At 38.2% G+C, this 20,512-nt stretch overlaps 2 protein-coding genes across 2 annotated transcripts; both read right to left on the minus strand.

The window, feature by feature from the left end:
* Positions 1–1,008: 1,008 nt before the first annotated feature.
* On the minus strand, positions 1,009–4,104 carry lsm10 (LSM10, U7 small nuclear RNA associated). The gene is made up of 2 exons (XM_053486731.1): positions 4,033–4,104; positions 1,009–2,469 (listed from the first exon to the last, which is right to left on the minus strand). The coding sequence occupies exon 2, from the start codon at positions 2,442–2,444 to the stop codon at positions 2,085–2,087; it is 360 nt and encodes a 119-aa protein (XP_053342706.1). The 5' UTR covers positions 2,445–2,469; positions 4,033–4,104; the 3' UTR covers positions 1,009–2,084.
* Positions 4,105–5,578: 1,474 nt separating this feature from the next.
* Positions 5,579–16,382, minus strand: oscp1a (organic solute carrier partner 1a). The gene is made up of 11 exons (XM_053488350.1): positions 16,271–16,382; positions 14,376–14,402; positions 12,858–13,012; positions 12,438–12,605; positions 10,541–10,621; positions 9,945–10,048; positions 8,214–8,342; positions 7,962–8,031; positions 7,714–7,853; positions 6,690–6,747; positions 5,579–5,743 (listed from the first exon to the last, which is right to left on the minus strand). The coding sequence occupies exons 1-11, from the start codon at positions 16,380–16,382 to the stop codon at positions 5,636–5,638; spliced, it is 1,152 nt and encodes a 383-aa protein (XP_053344325.1). The 3' UTR covers positions 5,579–5,635.
* Between the last annotated feature and the right edge of the window lie 4,130 nt (positions 16,383–20,512).

Here is a 20,512-nt window from a genome sequence, read left to right on the forward strand (position 1 = left end):
GCCTATAGACTAAACTCTGTGTTTCAGGGGCTAATGAGCAACACATGGGCATTCGGTTCACATCACTCCATACATCATCCATTACAGTTCCAGGTCCATCTGTAAGAAACGCCTAACAAGCTAAGAGAAAACGTTGTGAGAATGTTCAGTAATCTAGTCAACTGGTCAATAAATCAAACTACAACTTTGTAAAAAGCATCTGCTGTAACAAGGTTTAGTTCTTAAAGTGTTATTAGGCCGCTGATGTCACAAATGTCCCAGTTGCGCAAAAACATTGTGTAAAGAATTTTGAAAAACACATACAAAGCTTAGCAAACAGCTCCTCAAGTTTTCTTCGTAGGGTAAATCAGTTCTGATTAATACAATAAAAATGTCATCGAAACTTTATGACTCTTAATTAACAATATTTAAAACATGAATGCTAATTATATGCCATAAGTCCAAGAGTGTATCATACGTTTCAAGAAACTCATCGACTGTTTGTAAGAGCAGGCTTTGCTCACACTATGTTCCTGAAAAGCCAAAAGTTCCTAGAAGTTTCGAAAATGTAAAGTTTTTTATTTGTCATAATTAGAGAAAAGGTTTCTTTAACTTTGAACCTTTTTAACCTGAAAGTAAAACCAGAAGAAAGGTTTACAAAGTGAAGATTATATATATATATATATATATAATAATTATTAAAATAATATAAATTATTAATTAAATCGATCTGATGCAGAATCGATTTACACTTTTAAAACTATCGAGATAATCTTGCAAATGTTAAATGGTCTAAAATCGACAAAATCCTTGAAACTCTTACCACTTAAGTATAAAATACAAACCAATTTAATTTTTCACAAATACCTGTATTTTTTGTTGCAAAACTTGTTATTTATGCATGGTTTATGAAATATCGCCACCTTCTGGACTAGAGAGTGGAGCAAAAAAACATCTGTAAAAAAATTATCAATCTGTCTAAGACATGGACTTTAAAAAAAATGAATAAGACAAGATACACAGCTTTTTAGTGTTTTAAATAATACCAACCTGTAAAAAATATAGCTGCTTAAGACAACTTTGACAATAAACATTAATGCTATTAAATTAAATTGAAAAGAAAATTGCAATGTCGGAAACTCGAACCGAATTGAACCCACAGTGGACCTAGAATCACAGCTTTCAGAAATTACTAGACCAGGTTACGCTGTATAATGACAAATATAATGTGCCTGAAAAATATCTGTTGTAATAACGATTATCTCTGCAACAATTAGAACGTTGGTCAAACCACATTCTCATTTAACATTACATAAAAGATTAACATTCCTGGAAACCAAAAAAACGTTCAAGTGTTCTGTGTATGGTTAAAGGTTCATAAAGGTTCCTGAAATGGTTCTATATGCATACATAAGTAAAAGGAAAACAGAGAACCCTCTGATGTATCGTTCTATTGAAAATAATTAATGTATTACAGAGTTTATTCAAGTTTAGAAACAAAATCAACAGCAGCACACACTCTGAAATGTTCTTAAAATATTCGAAAGATCTGTAAGGTTCCTCAAAAAGAGTTCCTGAAGGGTTCCATGGATGGTTAAAGGCTCTTAGACTTTCCGAGAACAAACCAGTATAGAAACCTTCCTGAAAGGGTAAACCCAGAAGTCTCTGTTGTTGGGATCTACATTTAAAAGTCTCTTTAAGAGATGACACCTAAACATATTAGTCCATAAGTGTACTGTAACTCCTTCATAATAGTATTGTGTATAATAATGCAGTATTGTGTGTTTTATCAAAGTAAAGTGTGTTTTTTTGGTTAAAACTACATTTTCTAAATGATTTGTTTATTACCCCCCAAAAACCCTCCTTACAGAAGGCACAAATATCAGACTCGAGTCACGGTGCGCTTAATACATAATCATGTTTTCACGATGAAGTAACACAAACAGCTGTTCTCATCATTCAGAGCTTCTTCAGTCAGTTTGTCACACAGGAACAGAGGAGACATCCACAATAACATTTAACTAATAAACAGCACCACTGTAAAATTAAAACAAAACGAAAAAATCCAATCCAATCAAATCTCTCGAACACAAACTCTTCCTGGCTTATTTCTTCTTCTTGCTGTATTCCTTCTTCCCTTTCTCTTTGAAGTGACGCACTCGGTGGATTTTCTCCAGCTGGCTCTGAATGGTCTCTACGATGTTCACCTGGTCAGGAATGTGGACGTAGCGGACGTTACGGCCGGTCACGAACAAGTCGGCCATCTCTGAGACTTTTCCTCGTCTGTCCCGGTACAGGACGTCCTCCAGGCGCACGTTCATGAAGGCGTCCACGTTGAGGACGCGACCCCGCGCCGAGCTCTCGTCCCGTAGCTCCACCGTGGTCACCTGACCGTGCAGACCCTGCAGCAGCACCACCAGGCTGTTTTCCGAGATGGTTCGCTCTGCGATCGACTGAGTCGCCATTGATTATCCAATACACACTCGAACACTATCTCACACACACACACGCAAATAAACAGCATTAATGAAACATGCATAGAACAAAAATCTGTACTGGAATAAAATCTGGGCTTTACTTCCTAGTATTTAAGTAATTTAAGTTTATGAATTTTACATGAATAATTGTTCACTGATATCTGATTTTATGATATGAAGGAAAGAATGTGCCCTTTATCCCTGGGAACGATGGGTGTGAAGGGGGAACAGAGTAAGAAGCTTTTGTTTGTCACGTTTTGCAGTTGAGTGAAATGCTTTTCTTCACACATCCCAGGCTGGTAGTCAGCAGGGGGCAGAGCACTGAGGGTTAAAGGTTGGATCAAGGGCTTTAACCCATGGAAAAAAAAAAACATCACTAACCCAGAGGGAACACTCGCTGGATGAGACGCCAGCAGTCCATACACACACACACACACACACACACACACACACTCATTCACATTCCAGGAGAAACACAACTACTTTGGCTTTTTCTGGGAAGATGGAGGAAACCAGAGAACCCAGAGGAAACCCATGAAGAGAACAAAGTGCAACCATGAACATACAGTATGTATACACACTATCAGCAATAACATTATGACTCCCCATCTCTTTTGCCATTATATAGAACTATACAGAAAAATAAAGGGAGTTTTTACAAATGCAAAAGGCCTGTGTTCGATTTCCAGACGGTGGCCAAACCCCAGTCACTGGATGCGATGCCGGTCCCAAGCACAAACAAAACAAACAAACAAACAAACAAACAAAATGCTGCCAATCTTATATGTTGGACCAAGTGTTCGATGTGGCGACCCCTTGCCGGGAGCAGGGGTCAGACTACACAGGCCAGACTTTACTCCACATGTACATCAGTGAGCCTTGGCCGCCCAGTTTACCTTCCTTGGATCACCTTGTCAAAGTCACTCAACTTGCCCCTTTTTTCAAAAGGCTGACAGGATGATGGACGGCCAGGGCTCACTGATGGACATGGGGAGGCCTGTGTGTTGTGTGTGATGGATGGCCTGTGTGTATTCTGATCCAATAGAAGGACTAGTGTAGATCCAACTGAGAAAAAGGTTAATGCTGGTTTTGATAGAAAGGTGTCACCTGACTGTTATGGTGGCAAAAGGAGGACCTACTCAATATTAGACAGGTGGTCATAATGTTATGGCTGAGACATATTATTACTTAAAACTAAAATGTTATCCTGAAATACTATTGCTGTTGAACCCTACAAGCTTAAAGCCACCATTTAACCCAACGCAAACTGCACGTCTATTTCAAACAGCATGGTCTTATGAACAAGCACGGTCTTGTCCTAAAATCCTCTCTACTCCCTGTACTAGCGCCCTATACACGCGGCACTACTGTAAAAGTTTAATGCTCCCTACATAGTACACTACATAGCGCTTTAGGACACGCCCAAGCTGTACGCGCGTTTTTCTACCAAGGATTCCACCTGGACAAAACACTAACTAATAAAAATTTAAAGTTTTTTTTTATATTACCGACTTATATTCTATGTTCAAACACACAGGAGTGATTAGAAATTCATTTAATGTCTGTTATGCGTTACCTTATTTGGCGTTTTAACCGCTGTAACAGTTTTCACAACCTCATTGCTCCGCCTCTTGCTTCCGCATTGCGGTGACGTCATTTATTTCTAAAGCGCGTTTGTTTCCCTCTAGCGGCCAAAGACCGAACCGCACTTTGAACTTTTCAGGTTAAAAATGTATTTATTCAATTTTTTTTTTACAGATTTAAATGTGTAGAATTTAAATTTGTGTAAAAGTTATCGTGATAAGCTTCACTGTTTCATCTTTTTTGTTTTATTGTATTGTCTGGCAGTTTTTGTGGCAATGGTGGCTCAAACGGTCGTTGGGTTTCTGATCGGAAGGTTGGAGGTTCGAGGCTGTATCCTGGCTGAACCCTGCGCTCTGACTCCAGCTTCCTAACTGGAATATGTGAAAATCACAAATTCCCTCAGGGGATTAATAAAGTACTAATTATTTATAGTTTTATTATTCATTACAGAATCAGAATCACACACAAGGTATTTGATTCTGACTGTTTGTGCCTTTCAAAGTAGAGAAAATACTGCACATTTGTTATAGACAAGGCACTATACATAGCATTCAATAACTGTACAGATTAAATAAAGACTTCTTTATTCATGTAACAGATGTACATAAAGTGAGTGTGCAATTAACCCTAGTGTGTATCACATACAGTATGTTATATTCAGTAATATCCTCCATACCGGGATATCGACACATTCAATTCTATGGAAAGCCTTTCTTCAAAGTAATAGGAGAACACATTGTGTTTAAAGGATCATAGATTAAGCTTAAACAAATAAAAAGCCTTGGTTACAATATAAGATTTATTCATTCACTCATTTATGTTTGATTCTTAAATTTACAAAATATTTAACTGCACAGACAACCATTCAACAACACCACTTGCGCATTACAGGAACTCGGCTGGGAGTTATTGCCACATACCCTGTACAGTCCTGTTCTCACTCCAAGACATTTCAACTTTAAGTGAGGTTTTAAGAGGCCAGGGTTTAAGGTTATACAAAGAAATAAAGGGAGTTTTTACTCCCATAATTTAGTTCTGTTATTCTGCACAATCAAAAGTCCTGGTTTGACTTGAACGCCCCTACTAATGTTATGTAAATACAGTTTTCGGTAAGTGTTGTCCTTAGCAATTTATTTAGTGTAACAAAAGCAAATCAAACCCTAAGAATAAAGTCATAAATGGAAAAACGAAATCAATTTCTTACAGAAGCATTACACAGATCACATAGCCCCCCCCCCCACACACACGTGAGATGTAAATAGTTTATGATCAAATGTATATACACCCAAATCTATTTTCATTATGATGACTACTATCTATTTCCTTTTTTTTTTAGACTAGAATATACAGCAGCCATGTTAAAGCCTGTGACAAGTTCATAGACATTTCTGATTTTTGTTGAGTCTCTGTCCAAGATGGACTGTCCAAGAGACAAACAGCTGGGAATCTTGAAAATCCCCTTTACTCCTGGTAATTCTGGTTAAATTAAAAATCCTAAATATAAATAAAATGAAATAAAATAAGAAGTAATACATTATTAGGAAGAACAATCATGGCCTGGTGTGATATTTCTGTAAGAGAGATTTCTTTGTGTTTTAAAGCTCATCCATCATGGCCAGTAGATCTTCTCCCTTGTCGCTGGGTCTCTCGACTTCGTCCTGATCGGTGAACTGGGCAGCGATGTGGTTCAGCTCGGTATCAGCCTGAGGACTCACACACACATATTCTGAGTTACAGACAGGCACAAGTTTGTGTTTTTGTTTTCTTCTAATGAATGACAGTGAGCTGTTTGAATTAAACACTGCTACGCTTTTACTTTATAATGCATATTTTTTCTCTCCAAATTCTCTCATTTCATTATGTGCATGTTTAATGACTCAATATGAGACAAATGTCACAGAGATGCTAGATCTGTCAGGCAGGTTAGGGAAATTACAACCTGTTCAATTACTGGTGTTTTAGAGAAGAGCAGGAGAGGAGAGGAGAGACGCAGAAAAATAGGAAGAAGAAAAGAACAGAAGAGAAGAGATGGGAGAGAAGAGAATAAGACAGATGAAAAGAGAAGAGGAGAACAAAAGAGAAGAAAACAGATGAGAAGAGAAAGAAAAAAGAAAAGATAACAGGAAAAGAGAAGAGCTGTGTAAAGAGAAGAGATAGAAGACAAGAACATTGTAGAAAAGAGGAGAGGACAGAAGAAAAGAAGAGTCAGTGTATGTTTGGAGCTGGTGTGTGCTGCTGATCCATGTGTGTTTGGAGCTGATGCATGATTGGGGACAATGTGTGATGGGAATCAACATGTGTTGGAGGTTGAATCACGTTAGGAGTTAAAGTGTGATTAGAGTTAAAGTGTGATTAGAGTTAAAGTGTGTTTGGAGTAGACAAAGGAGCTCTGCCGGTCTGCATTAACCAGAGAAGAGAATGTGTGTTTGCTGCCGATGTTTATTGCCAATTGATGCGTGTGATGCAATATTGTGAGTTGACGCTCATGGGGAGTCAATGCATGATGGGAGGCGATGTGTGTTTGCAGTCGATGCATGTTGGGAATAGGCAAAGAAGCTCTGCCGGTTTGCATTAAACATCATCCTCCCATCCAGGATGTAAAAATAGGAAGAGACACTCTGTAAACCTGTAAAGTTCGTGGTGGCTCACCTTCACAGCATGAATGTTCAGCACACAGAACGCCTCATCCCTCGCTGACACACTTCTCCTGTAAAGACATGCAAATACAGCAAGGGCAACTCCAGCACAGTAATAATAATAATAATAATAATAATAAATATAGTTGCAAGCAACGATGACGGGCCCAAGCACCCTGCGCCATCGCCACCCTGGGTCCACCGCACAACCTGTGTGCTATTTGAGTGTGTTAAGACGTACAAAAAGCCATCGCCGCCCAGGTGCACTGCACAACTTGCACATTTTAGACACTATATAGGGCTGATGCCAGTTTAGGCCCTAAATATTTGTTGAGTGCGTTAGTGTGTGTGTTGAATGTGAGAGTGTTAACATTTGTAATGTGTGTATTCGTGTGCATGTGTGTGTGTGTGTGTACATGCATACGTGTGTGTCTGTGAGAGTCTTAACATCTGTAATGTGTGTATATGTATGTGTGCATGTGTGGCATGCATGTGTGTGTGTGTGTGTGTGTGTGTGTGTGTGTGTGTGAGATGTGCTTGTGTGTGTGAGTGTTAACATTTGTGATGTGTACGTGTGTTCAATAGGCCACAGATGCTGTAAATAAGCATCACACTATGATGTTACTCAATGTAATGTCACATGACTGTGATGTCACTGAAGATGATGTCACTCAATATGATGCCACACAGAAAGTTATTAATCATTTTCCGGTGTAAATTTAAGGCATTATCACAGCTGACCCATTTGAGACATTAAAAATCCCTCTGCAATTTTGCGTCCTCAATGTCTTAGGATCACATCGGACCGGTTTGGTGACGATCGTATAAATTCCCTAGGAGGAGTATATCAAAATCCATCAGGTGTGTTTTAGGAAATGACCCAAAATTACCGGCCTCCTGTTGAGTTTAGCCCAGGACATACAATAAACAAAAATTGTTTAGCTCAACGAGCTCTAAATGTGTACGAAGTTTTGTGTGCCTACATGAAAGTGTGTATGAGCATAAGCTTGGGCCCTAATAATAATAATAATACTCACTCCTCGTCTTCCTCCTGATCTGAGGAGAAGAGATTGACCCTCATCCCTGCATCAGCAACATCCCAGACCTCCATCTGTCCCATCAGCTTGGCTAAGAGGTTCAGCTCGGCTTTAGCCAGAGGGTTTGGATCATCACTGACCTGCTCAACACACATACACATCTGATATGTTCATAAACACGTAAATAACATAAAGCCATAAGAAATATTAACTAAGTCTATTCTTTCTGGATGTAGGTGTTCATTCACCTGTTCACTTCTACAGGTGTGTTTGGAGCTTCCCGAGGTGTGTGTGTCCTTGTCGGAGCTCACACCGTACCTGCACAAGGACAGAGGTCACACAAACTCCTTGTGAGAGGAATACGAACTTCCCAGAAATGTTCCTTCCAGGCAGGATCAGTACGGCTCATGATTCAGGTTTGCTGGTGTTTTAAATATAATGCTGTTATTCAGGTGCTGTTATTAGTGTGACTCTGAGTAAATAATCCATGCGATGTTTACATGTTAGTACCCAGACGTGTCACCCGGTCTCCAGACACGTCGAATGAGGCGTCCCTCACGGAGCTGGTGTATCTGCCTCCGCTCACAAACTCGCGCCTCCTCACCACCCTGCCCCGGCTGTTATAGTACCTGAGACAGGAAGAAAGAGTAGCTGAACAGGTAGAACATCACTATGATTGTACGGGTAAGATTTTCTTGCATTTTACTGGAGGCAACTTTAACAGAGATGTACAAATAAATGTGCGCTAGCTAGCCAATGTTCAATGAAGTTAGCGATCTTTGTGCTGGCCGAGTAAAAAATACAATGAAATAAAATAAACACAACATAAATAAGATAACTATTGTTTCCGAATTCTTTCAATTGATAGTAATTTCTTGTTTATTACATTAGTATTTATGTTAATGTAATTTCGGTTTAACATCGACTGTGATTAGCGACGGTACTTGACCTGTGCGCTCGTGTCTATTACCAAATCATCAAATATTTAGTATTTCCAGTGTGATATTGGATAAATACATCGGTTAAGTATATAAAAAGGCTATGTAAAAAGGCTGTATTCTAACTTAAACCATAAGTGGCCTAATCAGAGAGTTATTCACTTGTTCATTCATTGTCTATACCGCTTCCTGTATACAGGATGGCAGGGGACCTGAAACCTGACTTTAGAGGACACCCTGGACAGTGTGCCAATCCATCACCGGGCACACACACACACACAATAACTAATCTGCGTGTCTTTGGACTGTAAGAGGAAACTGGAGGACTTGGAGGACACCCACCAAACACGGGGAGAACATACAAACTCCATGGAGGTGGGAGGTCACAGTGCTAACCACTATGCCATGACTATAGGAAATTATACCTTTTACTCATACATTGTAAATCTTTCTGGCAAGCTTAAAAAAAAGAAAGAAAAAAGAAAAAAAAAAACACCTAGTATTCAGTACTGTGCTAAAGTCTTAGGCACATGTAAATAACAGCTGTAGAGCAAGGATGCCTTCAAAAAAAAGTTTCTACATTCAAATAAATACTATAAAAAGCAGTAAACTGTAGTTGATAAAAGAAATTCAATAACTTGAGTGACGATCATTTGCTTCAAAGAAAGTCTCAGGTACAATTTGTGTGGTTTTATAAGAGAATTCGCTGCTTCGTTTTACTGAACATCCTGCAGAACCAGCCTCAGTCTGCTTCCTGCTTCCTTTTCCATGCATGCAAAAGCCATACATACTGTATTACAGGACTAATGTTTAAGAATCACAATTATATATTTTTTTGTACTGATGTAATGAAGTCATAACATATTATATATATTTGTATTAAACAAAACACAGGGTATCTTAGACTTCTGGACAATACCTCATCTCCTAATTAAAAAAACAAATTATTATTATTATTATTATTATTATTATTATTATAACCGACACATGTTTCCACTGGATCTACAAAGGTAATCAAGTTAAACTAATGTTTTTAAGCTTGTGCTGACTGTACATAAAATCATCACACATGCCAATTAAGCGATGATATCCAGTGCAATGGTGCTGTTTCTACGTAACTTTTGTGATAAATAAGCAGATAATAATAAATCCTATTTACCTATTAGGCCACGCCTCCTAGCTGGATCAGTACCGGTGTGTCAGAAACCACAAACCATGTACATTTAAAAGCTGAAGTGCAGGCTATGAAATTGTTAGCCACAGTATAATTTCAATTTGTACAAACCAGAGTACCTGATTAATCCTGGAACTTCAGAGCCATGAGGCATCGGGCCTGACGTCTGTATCACAAATCGCCCGTCTGCTTTCTGCAGATTCTCCTTCAGGAATATGGAGACCTGGCCGCAGGAACATTACAGCTAGCAGTGGATCAGTGTGAGAAATTCACCACGTACCACACTACAGTGACATTACTCACGATACAAACATTTCTTAGGTTGAAAATCACAAGGCAGCTTCAAATTTTTTTCTTGTAGCACTCAAGTGCAAAAGTTTGTGCACCCACAAAGTAGTCAAAATATAGCTAGAAAAATTCACATGATACATTTTATCGAATGACTTTTATATCCTCTAAGAAACATAAGATACATATTTTATTTTACTTTTATGTTTCGCTTTTTGCTTCTGTTCCAATTATACAAATTTTACATATTTTCATTTTACATTTTATAGGAAGACATTAAATTGGCCAATAAAGTGTTCCAAAGCAAAGAAAGTATGCATTTGTATATATTTAAAACAAAGAGGTTTCCTTTAAACATGTTTTGTACACAGAACATTTTCTTTAATTTTTAAGAATTTTCTACAAAATGATGTATAAAAACCCTCACCCTGATGTGCACGTCCTGAAAGAAAGCGAGGAGCGTCTGCCGTATGAGCTGAAACTCGCCTTCCGATAAAGGAGTGTACATCTACAACGAAGGAAGAATATATAAACAAGTTTGTTAATATCCAATTCAGTTTGGCTGCCACTGAGAAAGCAAGATCACAAATATTATTGAATGTCATCAGCATAGAAATAGAATGAGACGTTATGCACTCTAATAATACTGCTCAAAGGAACCATGTATTGGGAAAACAGAATAGGGCCAAGTATCGATCCTTGCAGTACCCCATAGGGCTGGGGGGCATTAGAGGATGACATTTCACAGAAAAGCTTTGTTCGATATATATGAGATTAATTAATAATGTAGTCCTTTAAGTCTTAATAGTTAACACAATAGGAACATATCCAAGCATTATGGACCAAACATCGGATCATCTATTACATGACAGAGAAAGAGAGAGAGAAAGAGAGATATTGTCAAATAAATGAAACAAAACAATCTGGCAAACTCAATGCTCAACAACAGGTGTGTTTACTATCATTAACTCTTACTATCTATTTACTGGTTATCCTGTACAGAGTCACAGGAGATCTGGAGACTATCCAAGGGGACTCTGGGCGCAAGGCAGGGTACACCCTGGACACGTGCCAATCCATTGCAGTGTGCAAGTATGCACACACGCACTCACTTAGACACACTCAGAAAACACAAATTACAATTAGCCTAATCTACATGTCTTTGGACTGTGGGAGGAAACCCACCAAGCATTGGGAGCACATGCAAACTTAACACGCACACAGGCCCTGTGGTGCGAATCTGGAGGTGTGAGGCCACAGTACTGACCACTGGGTCATCGTGTCACCTTAAGTATGTTTACATTGACCCAAACAATCCACTAACAATGGAATTTTTTTTTTATGTAAACACCTTAGTCAGAACTTTTTGACCCGATCCAGTCCAATAAGAATGAAAGGGCGATGTAAACCTTTGATAATCTGTTCAATAGGTAAATATTAGCCATGTAAACACTTGATCAGATTGTTTTTCTTTTCTTGGAATAAATATATCTTCTTTGTCTGCATTTTTGCCCCACGTGGGGATAATACAAGGTGATGTATCGAGTTTCTTGGAAAGGAAAAGTTTATTTCCATCCATGATCATTGAAGACCCTGATTCCTGATCCTTATTTTTCTCCACTGGGTCTCTAGCTGAGGAAGGAGCACTTCTAACCCAACCTCAGCACTGGAGTAAAATAGTTCTTCTGTTATATTTCCAGCTTCATCACTTTGTACTTGACAAAAAAAAGTTTGATTTTAATTAAACACTTTGAGCATGTCAACACACATCTTATCGGATTGGTGTCTCTAATTAGTGGCTTAGTGGTTAGCCTTGTTGCATTCCAACTTCAGGGTCTGGGTTTAATTCCAACGTCAGGGCTGTGTGCATGGAGTTTGCATGGTTTACACACGTTTGATGGGTTTCCTCTGGGCTAACTAGCATTCCCAAATTGCTAAAAAACTGTCATAAAGACAATGGGTTATCACCATTCTGTAGTCCTATTTGGACAACTACAGAGGTTCCTAGATGGATAGATGTTTATAGTTTTCCTGACCACAATCAGTGCTGTTGGGATAAAGAAAAATCGACCCTATGTAGGGGGTTCCATTACTAATACAGTATGTACATAAATGGTTTCAGGATTATGGATCCCAATTCTATCATTTCCTCATTACCGTGTGTGAGTTTCAGTGCAGCACATCTGCAACACACTGATGAAAGTGAAATACTGGAGAAATGCAATCATTTCTGATGTGAGGTTAGTGTTTAATTTTTAAAGCATATTTCATTAATCAAACCCACTGAAGGAAAAGTGCAGTGTTGTAAAGTTATTGTAAGGTACCTCTATGATGAGACGCTGTGCATCATTGATGAGGTTAACAAGGCGGGGATTGTCTTTAACCAGCTCCCGGATCCCATCCATGTGGTTGAAGGAGACGAGTAGTAGGTCTCGTGGTCGTGGACAGAGGGCAATCTGGTACTTAAACGCCATCGTCATCAGGTCATACAGCTGCACACGAGCATCATGGACATTATGGACATATATATATTGCTTTGATAAGTTTGTGTGTATATGAAAAAAAACTTAACCACCAATCAAATATTGTTTGACATTAGACATTGGATTAAACATTAACACTGTGGCACAATATAATATGAAATAAAACAAATAATCTATCAAAAACATCTCAATGGGAATGTGATTCATTTCAGTGCACCCTTCCTAGCCACCCTACTCAGTCCCCTTCCCTAACCTCCCTACCTTGTCCATGCTGGTGGAGTTGAGCCTCATGATGGAGGTGTGAGCCAAGCGCGTGAGCACGCAGCGCAGAGCTCGGTGTGAGTACATGTCCTGCGGCTGCGTCACCTCCTCCATAAACGCCTTACTGAACATCACACCCACTATATCAGTCATCACTACAGATACAGGGGCAGAAAAAGAAAAATGAAACACTGAAATAATGAGATCAGATAATGGCAACAAGCACACCACACTCACACTGTCATAGCAAAGGCATCCAGATTATAAAGTCTAGTAACGCACTGCACTTCTAAATCAGGAGGGAAACCATATCGGCTACAAAAAGCAACTGGATACTAGATATTAACATTAGCACACTACACTCCAGGATAGAGGGAAATATATAATGGGGCAAAAAAGTATTTAGTCAGCCACCAATTGTGCAAGTTTTCCCACTTAAAAAGATGAGAGAGGCCTGTAATTCTTATCATAGTTTGCTAGAGAGCATTTGGATGATCCAGAAAAGGACTGGGAGAATGTCATATGGTCAGATGAAACCAAAATAGAACTGTGTTTGGAGGAGAAAGAATGTTGAGTTGCATCCAAAGAACACCATACCTACTGTGAAGCATGGGGGTGGAAACATCATGCTTTGGGGCTGTTTTTCTGCAAAGGGATCAGGACGACTGATCCATGTAAAGGAAAGAATGAATGGGGCCATGTATCGTGAGATTTTGAGTGAAAACCTCCTTCCATCAGCAAGGGCATTGAAGATGAAACATGGCTAGGTTTTTCAGCATGACGATCCCAAACACACACTCCGGGCAATGAAGGAGAGGCTTTGTGAGAAGCATTTCAAGGTCCTGGAGTGGCCTAGCCAGTCTCCAGATCTCAACCCCATAGAAAATCTTTGGAGGGAGTTAAAAGTCCGTGTTGCCCAGCGATAGCCCGAAAACATCACTGCTCTAGAGGAGATCTGCATGGAGGAATGGGCCGAAATACCAGCGACAGTGTGTGAAAACCTTGTGAAGAAAATGTTTGACCTCTGTCATTGCCAACAAAGGGTATATAACAAAGTATTGAGATGAAATTCTGTTATTGACCAAATACTTATTTTTCACCAGAATTTGCAAATAATTTGTACAATGTCATTTTCTGGATTTTTTTTTTCTCATTTTGTGTCTCATAGTGGTATACCTTTGATGAAAACTACAGTTCAATTCAATTCAATTCAATTTCATTTGTATAGCGCTTTTAACGATTTACATCATCACAAAGCAGCTTTACACAATCAAAAGAACTAAGTTTGTATGAAATGTGAATGTGTATGAATCAAAATGATATGATATGATATGCCTCTATATGATACAGGCCTCTCTCATCTTTTTAATTGGGAGAACTTGCACAATTGGTGGCTGACTAAATACTTTTTTGCCCCACTGTATTAGGTGAATTCCACAACAGCAGCTCTGAGAGTAGTGCACTTCTTCCAATGCATTATTGTTTTTATAGCAGCAGCTCGTTCACAGACCACTTTACCTCTTTTCCTGTCATCCTCCAACCAACCTGCAAACCATGTAAACACAGCAAGGTGATTATTGTTGTTGTTATAAATGTGTGATTTTGTCCTCCTGTGAAACCAATAAGTTTTTTGTTTAATACCACAGCAATCTGCTCTTAAACACGGGTCTCCAAGGTGCGATGAGGCGCTGTCATTGGGCTTGAGGCTTAATCAGTGCAGCATTTTACTTACAAGGTTTGCTTTAACCAGTTTTGCTACCTTTTACGCTTTTGGTAAAGTTAACTAAACCAAAAGCGTAAAGAGTCTAGAGGGTAGATTTCACTCACCTGGTTAGGTTTAACATGCTGGGTGTGTGTTTTCAATCGCCTGGTTAGTTTTTAAGAATCTGTAGGTTAGCATTTATTCACCTGGTTCGATTTACGTATGAGTGAGTCTAGGTTATCCTTCTCTCATTAAACTTGTTAAAAACTAGTGCTCTGACCAGCTACCTAACACAAACTCCACGCACACAGACCCGAGGCGGGAATTAAACCAGAAACCTGGAGGTGCGGGGCGACAGGGGTAAACACTACACCACTGTGCCTCCCTGATGGGAACGCTTTAGTTTATAACCGACTGAGTGTTAGTAGTTTGACGTCAGCCGACCGCAACTTTTTAAACTGCTCGCTCACGCACCGCTGGGGGCGGCATAACACACTCGGAGGACAACGCTATCCGCTCCTTCCGCTTGCGTGAGCGTACAGATGCCCCTGATTGGCTGTAGAGTCGTGAGAGCACTAAGTACCTCTCATTCCTCCCCTCTGAGAGAGCTGGGCCAATCAGCTCTCTCTAGACCTCCGGCTGCAAGAGGTTACAGCATCACCCGGGAATCAAACTCGTAATCTCCGGATGATAGGGCGAGCACTTTATATTCTCTGTAGTGATGGGAAGTTCGAATCATTTTACTGACTTGGTTCTTTAAATCTCAAACTAATGAATGAACGAATCTCTTTTAAGTCATTTCGTTCTTTTGATTAGAAATAAATGAAAATGTTGCATTTTCAATAAAAATACCCCCAATACGTCTACATACACAATTTTGGCTATAGTTCCATTAATGTAAATATTACAATGGCACTAAGGATATATTATAATAAACAGAATGAGTAGTTCACCTCTCATATCTTCCAATCTGAGTCGTTTGAATCTATTGCACCGCATAGCGTCGATGGGAGTCACGTGACCAAGGAACGAACGACTCGGGGCCGATAAAGACTCAAAGGTAACGACTCATTTCTGTTTCCTGTATATAACATACGGAGGTTTTGCGATGCCCAATAAAAAAATGAACGACTTACTCTCCGAGACGACTCGTTCATCTGAGTCACGTTAAAGATTCGGTCGAAAAGAACGAATCATTCATGAACGACCCATCACTAATTCTCTGTATTTATGAAAGAAAAAAAAAGTAAATAACTATGACTTATTTTTCTTGTCAATTATAATTAAAACCAACAAGTGGTTGATTTGTCTACTTAAATATTTTGACAGAGAAGTGTTAAATAGAAGGTGTCATGCCTTTATTGATATAGAATTTTTTTTATTTTTTTTATTTCAGTAACTTGATTTTTTTATTATATTAAGTGGATTTTTCACACTTCCTGCGCACATTTGCAGGATGTGAACACACCTATGCAAGATTTTACTGTGGTTTAATAGAGACTTCCTCATTGTTTTAACACACGGTGACATTAAAAACTCATCACAAGGTGTTGGGTCTGAGTGTGGGAAGTGAGTGAAAGGTTTGTGGGATGAGGATACACTTCGGTTTCTACACAATAGGAATGAACTCCTCCATCTGATACAGAGGATTTCTCTACAACACTAATGTGCGCAGGGATTCAGGGGGGGAAATAACTATAACTACGGTTACCTTTTGGTATTTTATCATCTGTAACACTCTGAGCTCGGAGTCTCTGGTCCAAAATGTAAAGCATTTCTCCTCCCAGGTTTATAATCAGTAAAGGCAGAGTCCTCAAAGACATGGCGGTAAATTAAATCTGAGGATTACGATCATCCTACAGAAAGATAGAGCATTACACGCCGCGGCCGGCAGAGGGCGCTGTTTATATACAGCTGTACCCTGTTACTACTGACAGCTATTCTAAATACCATCAGAATTAAGCATTTAAAGCTTTTATTTACCCAATTAAGGGATAGTTAGAAAAACAGTAACGCCATGCAAGGAACCAAAAATCATCAGCATCTCGTTATTACATGAAATGCTGGTGTATAAGACAAATGTTTTATTATTTTTAATATAATATTTTTATTATTAGTATTATTGTTATTATAAGAGCTTGAAGCTTGCTTGTTATTATAAAAAACATCAATCATATTCAATTTAAAAAAAGCATTTTGTTCTAAAAAGAAAAGCAAAAAAAATGGAAAAAGATCCTTTAAAAGAAAAGATTTTGTTGTTTTTTTTGTTAAAAAACTTCTCATTTTGAAAAATGCATTTTGTAATTATGAGAAATAAGGCTTATTTGGCAAAAAACAAATAAACAAAAAAAAAACATTAATTCTTTCAGAATGTAGAAGAGTTTGTAAAGATTAAAGCTAAAAATATGTAAACTAAAAATGTATACTAGCGTGAGCACTCGTCATCGACGGTTACAAAGTTTTTAGAAATAGTTAGAGTTAAAATTAGAGAAAAAGGTTAAAGCTAAAAAAATAATCTGCTGATCTTTCATATAATCAGTGATATTATTATTTCAGGTTGAAGCCCACGTACATGTCTGTCTGTCTGTCTTTCTGTACAGCAGAACTCTCTGTCTAACTTATTAATACAAAGAAATCACATTCTGTAAGGTTGAGTATCTTACGCCTTGTACTGTAAGTGAGAAATCGAAAAAAGATTGGATAAAGATTGTTTTGTCTTAAAATGACCCCAGTGCGTTAAAATTAACTTATACCACTTATACCAGTAAAAATATTCAGTTTAGTTTTTCTAATTAATATCTATTGGTACAAGTGTTCATTTACATTGCGCAAGTAGCGCATTAGTAGTTTATTTTAAAGTAGATAATTAAATCCGACACATAACTGTTTATAAATTGTCTTCTATTTAACATTTTTTTCTCGGATTTCATCAAGATTTAATTAATATTGCAAGTTCACCTTTAGACAAATGCAAAAGTTTCATAAATTTCTGTCCAGCCAGTCTTGTGTGATATTGTGACAAAATCTGGCTGGACATACAGAGAGACAGACTTTTTCTAAGACTGATTCAGGGTCAGTTTATATAGATGTCTCGAATAAAAGGCACATCACACATTTATGTCTCATAGCAAGTAGGTAAGGAAATTCAAGCTTCTAATACTGGTTAGATAATGCAGTGTATGTACAGTAAGTAGGAGTACAGACATTTGGTGTACTTTTGAGTGGAGTACTAGTACAGAGTATTTTCCAATAAAACTACTTAAGTATTAGTACAGATTCGTGGAATATGTATGACGTTCATGCACTCACTTCTGGAACAGAGTAATTATAATCATTATGCAAATATGATTGACTCTAAGTGACACCCTTTTTTTTAATAAACAAAGATACTTTAGTGTTCATCTTGATCTTCTGGAATTCTTTGCTTTTTAATAAAATAAAATAAAATAAAATAAAATTAAATTAAATTAAATTAAATTAAATTAAATTAAATTAAATTAAATTAAATTAAATTAAATTAAATCCACCTTGTTTCTTATTTATGCAGAAAATGTACAATATTTTCACCTCCCTGTCATTTAATTCAATTAAATTCAATGTATTTGTATAGCGCTTTTAACAATTGTCATTGTTGCAAAGCAGCTTTACACAATCAAAAGTCATCCCCATGAGACTGTAATGATCTGAAATCCGAACACATCACACAGCAGACCTGAACCTGTTCACCTCAGTGTAACGCTGTAGTGAGCTGTACGGTGTACAACCACACCTGGTTGATTTGCATTTAGAACTGGAACTAACACGCCTATATTCTGAGAACGGGCAGGAACTTTCCCTGAGGAATGTATCCAGCTCAGCTCTCATAAGGTATCTATGATTTATTCTTTTATTTATACTGTTTAGTCTCATATACCCAGGTTAGAGTTCATATCATCGATATGATTCAGATATTTAAATGTTATGGCTTCTGTTATATGTGAGATCTGAGTAAATCAATTGTTTTAGATGACCAAGGCCATCATCCTTTCTACACGTGAGCATCAAGCTTTTATATGGAAGATCATCATTATCATTATCATCGTCATCATCTTCAACTTCATCTGTATAATTGTCTCCTGGAAATAAATAACAGGATAACAACAAAGTCATCTACCTCCAGGGCAAGACGTCTGCTAATATGCAAACTAGGAAGCGCAATATGCAAACTCCCACACGCCACAAGAATAAACACATACCTCTGTGTCCTTTCATCATTCAGCGCTTGCTTTCATCAGCTTTATTCCTTTTGAATGAGCCATGTCACCACTTTTTTTTTTTTTTTTTTTACCAAAATAAAGAATTATCGTTATGAAAGTCAGTCATTCTTATTAATAGCATTCTTATTAAATTGTTAACAATTTGCATAAATGCCTGTGACTAAAGAACACTGGTTCCTGGTTCTGCAGAACTTGAAGTTATTTGTTTAAATAAATAAATAAATAAATGCAGTCATTCAAGAGAATAAAGTCATTTTTCCCCCCTGTTGGTTTAGTTAGGTTCAGTATTTATTCTGGTGTAAATGCACTGGAATCCATTGCTCAGTTTGCATACACTAAACCACTGCTTGGTGTGAAGAAATGAAGGAGTGTATGTGTGTGTGTGTCACTGTGGTGGACTAATCTTACATTCAGGGTGCCTTTCCAGCAGGTGCACAGTGTTCCTGATGAGATCCACCTCAATCCCCTGTTTAGAATAAAACGCACAAAATGTACAAATAAACCAAGTAGATATCAGACCACAGGAGTGTTTAGGAGAACCAGCTTTTGTGCCATGGTCACGCCGAAGCTTGATCAGCCACTGCACCTCACCAGATCACTTCACGTGAATGTTTACCCCGAGTCATGATTTTGTCAATGAGCTTTAGTGTCGGGTATCTATCATATGCCTTTTGTCTTTATTTGTCAGTGTCATTCTATAGTCTATGTACAGTTTGTTTGAGCCTAGTTTTAAGTTTTAATGCCTGATTTATGTTTCTCACTCAGCATGACGTGCACTTCCCCAGAAATGTAACTACACACAGCGGCGATTCAGACCACACCAAATGTGATTGGTCCACCTGGTACTGTGGCATCACATTTTCAGTTTCTTCTTCTTCCTTACTTACTCACTCACACATCATCTATATTGCTTTATTAAGTAATTAATTAATTAATTAATTAGATTTTATAACTCGATCTGGATAAGGGCGTCTGCCAAAAGCTTGAATTAATTAATTAATCCAGATCGAGTTACATTTTATCTCATTATATATCCGAGCAGTTGAGGGCTAAGGGCCTTGTTTAAGGGCCCAATAGTGGTAACTGGTAAGTGGTAGTTTACTTTATCTTGTAGACAGGGTTATGGAGGCCTGGAGCCTATCCCAGGAGACTTGGCGCACGAGGTGGGGGATACCCTGAATAACACACACATAAACTCACATGCTCACACACACAATTTTGGAATGATTATAATTAGCCTAATCTGTATGTTTTTGGACTGTGGGAGGGAGGAAACCAGAGCACCTGGAGGAAACCCTCCAAGCAGATGGAGAACATACAAACTCCATGCACACAGACCCCGAGACAGGAAACGAACCCGGACCCTGGAGGTGCAAGGCAGCACTAGCCACTATGTCACTATGCCATTTGCAAATTAGCTGTTAGTTATAACCCCTGAAAGAGCTGAGTGTAAAAGTTTGCCCCCCCCAGCTAATATAATCATATTTTATCAAATAAAAAAGTTGACATCCCTGTTATTATATCCTACTAAGTTCAAACAAGTAAAATCTTATAGGCAGTTATATGTAAACTGTTAAGAGAAAATGAAAATTAGGGAAAAAAGAGTTTATACCCACACACCCACACACACCCAGCCAACCACCTCTACACACAAACACACACACACACACACACACACACCCTAAACCACAAAGTAT

Source organism: Clarias gariepinus, chromosome 2, assembly GCF_024256425.1.
Source record: "Clarias gariepinus isolate MV-2021 ecotype Netherlands chromosome 2, CGAR_prim_01v2, whole genome shotgun sequence".
In the NCBI taxonomy this organism is placed as follows: Eukaryota; Metazoa; Chordata; class Actinopteri; order Siluriformes; family Clariidae; genus Clarias; species Clarias gariepinus.